This window comes from Chaetura pelagica, unplaced genomic scaffold, assembly GCF_000747805.2.
Source record: "Chaetura pelagica isolate M959 unplaced genomic scaffold, ChaPel_1.0 scaffold914, whole genome shotgun sequence".
Lineage (NCBI taxonomy): Eukaryota > Metazoa > Chordata > Aves > Apodiformes > Apodidae > Chaetura > Chaetura pelagica.
Genome location: NW_009953061.1, coordinates 217,308 through 221,843, shown reverse-complemented (window position 1 = coordinate 221,843; position 4,536 = coordinate 217,308). Strand labels below are relative to the sequence as shown.

The 4,536-nt window shown below is 59.9% G+C and overlaps 2 protein-coding genes across 2 annotated transcripts in view; both read left to right on the top strand.

Moving 5' to 3' along the window:
• The window catches only part of CELSR3 (cadherin, EGF LAG seven-pass G-type receptor 3), a 42,953-nt gene extending 38,989 nt beyond the window's left edge, over positions 1–3,964 (top strand). Inside the window, 15 exon segments of the mRNA XM_009996677.1 lie at positions 10–166; positions 478–617; positions 714–824; positions 1,047–1,273; positions 1,369–1,533; positions 1,658–1,810; positions 1,998–2,080; positions 2,174–2,321; positions 2,429–2,542; positions 2,639–2,716; positions 2,996–3,091; positions 3,180–3,286; positions 3,376–3,445; positions 3,605–3,697; positions 3,806–3,964. Of these exon segments, the coding sequence (XP_009994979.1) occupies positions 10–166; positions 478–617; positions 714–824; positions 1,047–1,273; positions 1,369–1,533; positions 1,658–1,810; positions 1,998–2,080; positions 2,174–2,321; positions 2,429–2,542; positions 2,639–2,716; positions 2,996–3,091; positions 3,180–3,286; positions 3,376–3,445; positions 3,605–3,697; positions 3,806–3,964 (1,901 nt within the window).
• A 163-nt stretch (positions 3,965–4,127) lies between these two features.
• The window catches only part of LOC104387880 (cytochrome b-c1 complex subunit 1, mitochondrial), a 10,941-nt gene continuing 10,532 nt past the window's right edge, over positions 4,128–4,536 (top strand). The window contains exon 1 of the mRNA XM_009996676.1: positions 4,128–4,139. Coding sequence (XP_009994978.1) covers positions 4,128–4,139 — 12 coding nt within the window. The remainder of the gene's footprint in view (positions 4,140–4,536) is intronic.

Below are 4,536 nucleotides of genomic sequence, written 5' to 3'. Positions count from 1 at the left end.
TCCCTGCAGCGGGCTGGCACACGGGGGGGCGGGGGGCCATGGCCGCGGACATGGTCCTGAGCCACCGGGCACCGCACAAGGTGCTGAGCGAGGCTGACCTGGAGGAGGTGGCACAGCGGAAACCTCCCAACAAGTCCTTGCTGAGTGGCTGTCTCCACAAGACCAGGTGGGACTGTGCCCACTGGGGGAATGTGCCCAGACCCTGCTGGGCACCACCCACCCCAGCCCCACTGCCATGGGAAGCCAGGCTCTGGCTGTCCCAGTCCCTGCAGCAGACACAGTGCAGACCCTGGGCTTGGTTCTCCCAACCCCAAACAACTGTGTCCACACTGTTTTCCTGCTTGGAGGGACACCCAGCCCCAGAGGATGGAGCTGGGGGTCCCACAGGACCCATTCCTTCCCATGGGGCCCCATCCACCCTCACTGATATCCCCAAGCCCCTGTGCTCAGCCCTGGCTCCTGCCCCTTCCCCACCAGATGCTCAGCCTCCACTGCCAAGTCCCTGCTCTTCCGCTTCCTGCCCTTCCTGCGCTGGCTGCCCCGCTACCCAGTCAAGGACTGGCTCCCAGGGGACATCGCCTCGGGCTTCAGTGTGGGCATCATGCACCTGCCCCAGGGTGAGTGATGCCATGCCCAGGCTGCTGGGGGCTCCCCACAGGAAGGGGCCAGGGCTTGGCCATCCATGACGTGTCTCCCTTCTCCACCACATCCAGGACTTGCCTACGCGCTGCTGGCCGGGCTGCCGCCTGTCACTGGTCTCTATTCCTCCTTTTACCCTGTCTTCCTTTACTTCTTCTTTGGAACGTCCAGGCACAACTCCGTAGGTGAGCTTAGGGACCACATGCTCCTGCAGGGATGGTGGGGAGGGAGTGAGGATGAGAGGGACAAGACTTCATCCGTGGCACAGCATTGCCTCAGTGGCTGGGGGGAGGGGGAGGTGTACCTTTCTTGCCTTTAACTTGTTCCACCAGGAAGATGGTTGGCCAAAGCACCGTGGGTGTGCTTTGAACCTGGCCCAAGGGGACAAGTGCCTGTGGACCTCAGAGAGGTCTCAGTGTTGACCTTGGGTTCCCTGCCCACACCCTGCCTGTCCCCAGGTCCCTTTGCCGTAATTTCCGTAATGATCGGCAGTTTGACCGACTCCCTGCTGCCCAGTGAGAACTTCCTGGAGTTTGTCAATGGCACAAACGTGACGATGGTCAATGAGGAACGACGTGATGCTGCCAGGGTGGAGCTGGTGGCCACCATCACTGTCCTGACAGGCATCTTCCAGGTAAGGGATGGGACAGAGAGGCATGATGCCCCATGGCTGCAGGACAACCCTTTCCTTCCAGGAAAGGAAGGTTTCCTTCCAATCTTTCCTTCCAGGTGGCCCTGGGTCTCCTGCAGTTTGGCTTTGTGGTGACCTACCTCTCAGACCCCCTGGTGCGCAGCTACACCACTGCTGCCTCCGTGCACGTCCTCGTCTCCCAGCTCAAGAACGTCTTTGGTGTCTCCCTGGCTGAGCACTCAGGGCCACTCTCACTATTTATTGTGAGTTGGGTTTGCTGCTGCCCTGGGGCCCCCTGAGCACTTGTCTGTGGGGCACAGGTCCCCAAAGATCTTTGAGGGAAATATTTGCTTTCCTAAGCCTGTTCCCTCTGCCTGCTTCCTCTAGACCTTCATTGAGATCTGCCGGAAGCTGCCAGAGACCAACATTGGCACCCTGGTGACAGCCATCATTGCCATGGTGGCCATCTTAATTGTGAAAGAGCTCAATCACAAGTTTGCCTCCAAGCTGCCCATGCCCATCCCCATCGAGCTTTTCACGGTACCCAGAGCTTCCCCAGCTCCCTGTGGGATGCAGCCATGGGTGGTCCTGTCCCCTGCAGGGTGGGGAGGGGTTGGATGGGGTGCCTTGGCAAGTGCAGCTCCAAGGCATGCATCCCCTCATCCTCCTCCCCCACCACGGTCCTGGAGCAGGAAGGCCCTGCCTCACTTCAGCCATCCTCCCCCAGATCATCATCTCCACTGGCATTTCCTATGGTGTCAACCTGAACGCCAAGTTTGGCATCTCCGTGGTGGGCAACATCCCCAGTGGGTGAGCAGGGCTGGGGTAAGGGTGGCTGTGCTGGGTCACCACACCTCCCACGGGATCCCCCTTTTGAGCCCCTTCTCCCTGTCTTGGCTGTAGGTTGAAGCCGCCCGTGGTCCCTAACTTCAGCTACTTTGGGCAGGTGGTGGGCAATGCCTTTGCCATTGCTGTGGTGGGCTATGCCATCTGCATCTCCCTGGGCAAGATCTTTGCCCTGAAGCATGGCTACAAAGTGGACAGCAACCAGGTGATGCTCCAACACACAGGGGCGCTTCCCTGGGTGAAGACAAAGCCTGAGCTTCCTGCAGCTGGGGGATGGCATGGTGCTGCCCCACCTCTGCTCTGTCCCTGCAGGAGCTGATCGCACTGGGCTTCTGCAACTTCCTGGGAGGCTTCTTCCAGTGTTTTGCCATCAGCTGCTCCATGTCACGGAGCCTGGTGCAGGAGAGCACAGGGGGCAACAGCCAGGTGGGTGCTGCCTCCCTCCGTGGGGCTGGACCAGGGCACAAAGAGCACAAGGAGTAGCAGGGGGCTCACTTCTGTCATCCTGCTCTCAATCCTCAGGTAGCTGGTGTCATCGCATCCCTGGTCATCCTGGTGACCATCCTGAAGATCGGAGAGCTCTTCCGGGACCTGCCCAAGGTACATCTGGCCTCACAGCATCCATGTCATGTCCCACCCCTGTGCTTGTCCCATGGCGAGATGGTGTGGGAACAGCCAAGCTCCGCCCCCCCCCCCAAAAGTGGTCCCCGCCTCCTCACGGACGCAAACACACCAAGGTACATCTGGCCTCACAGCATCCATGTCATGTCCCACCCCTGTGCTTGTCCCATGGCGAGATGGTGTGGGAACAGCCAAGCTCCGCCCCCCCCCCCAAACGTGTTCTCAGCATCCTCACGGCAGCAGAGACATCTCTCCTAGGCCATCTTGTCTGCCATCATCATTGTCAACCTCAAGGGCATGTTCAAGCAGTTCAAAGACCTCCGCACGCTCTGGAAGTCCAACCGGGTGGACCTGGTAAGGCATAGACCTCCTTGTCCCTGGAGAGGGTTTCTCCACCTTTCCTGGGGCTCACAAGATGACAGTGACCATGTCCCCCCTCCAGGTAGTCTGGATCGTGACATTTGTGGCCACCCTCACCCTGAACTTGGACATTGGCCTGGGGGCCTCAGTGGCCTTCGGGCTACTCACCGTCATCTTCCGCACACAGCTGTGAGTACCCTGGGGCTGGGAGCTGGTGCCACGTCCTGAGGGTAGGGGAAGCCAGTGGTGACCTCAGCCCCTTGCTCTGCTTCCTGCAGCCCCCACTACTCCATCCTGGGACGCATCTCCGACACTGAAGTCTACAGGGATGTGGCCGAATATGAGATGGTAACCACAGCAGGGAGTGGGAGAAGAGCTGCCTGCAACGGGGATGCATCTTGAAGCACCCCCAGGGGCTGCTCAGTGGGGAAAGGAGAAGGGAGGAATTTGGGGGAGGGGAGCAGAGAGCTCTGTCCCTGGGGTAGCATCCTTCCTGGCTGTCCCCAGGCACAGGAGATCCCTGGCGTGAAGATCTTCCGCTCGTCCTCCACCCTCTATTTTGCCAACGTGGAGCTGTATGCTGACGCCCTGAAGAAGAAGGTAGGAGACCCATCAGCCCCCCTACCCCGGTGCTCCCCATGCCCCCCGCCTGCCAGCACTGGGGTGGTGGGGGAGTGCCTGGGGACACGGGGTTGCATTGTTTTGCAGAGTGGTATCGACGTGGACCGCCTGATTGAGAAGAAGAAGAAGGCCCTCAAGAAGCTGAAGAAACGTCAGAAGAAAGCAGAGAAAGAGAAGGCAAAGATGAAAAAGGTGCTTCCCTGCTGTGGGGGACCCTTCCCATGCCATCCTGCACCATGGCCCTGACTGGCTCTGGCATTTGCTGGGCTTGCTGGCCTGTGGGGCTCCCAGTTCAGTCTGTGGGCACTGGGTGAGAAAAGGCACTGGGGCAGATCTGGGCCATGGATTCACACCCAAGGTCGGTGGGGACAAGGTCGGCTTTAGGGAAAGCTGGGCTGTTAATGATTAGATGGTGGAATTAGTGAGTCATTAGCCATTGGGTGAGTTAATCAGAATTAAGAGTAAGAGCAAAGGCTGACCTGGCGCCAGCTATTAAGCCTAGATCTGAAGAGGGTCACTGGGGAGAGGGGTGGGTCTTGAGGAACCAGGAAAGAGCCCAAAAGTGGGTCAAGGTGCAAGTGAGGTGCCCACTCCCAGGGCCACCCACTGCCCGTGCCCTAAAGTGCCCAAAGAGCCTCACCAGACCCCACTGTGCTATGGGGCAGGGCAAACCAGGGGGGGGGTTACACTGCCTGGCCCCCGCCAGGTCCCGTGCAGTGAGGCTGGGTCTCCTTCCCTCCCCCAGAAGGCAAAGGACGGGCAGAACGGCCCGGGGGTGGCGGTGATCGAGCTGAGCGAGGCGGAGGGCAGCCCCCCCC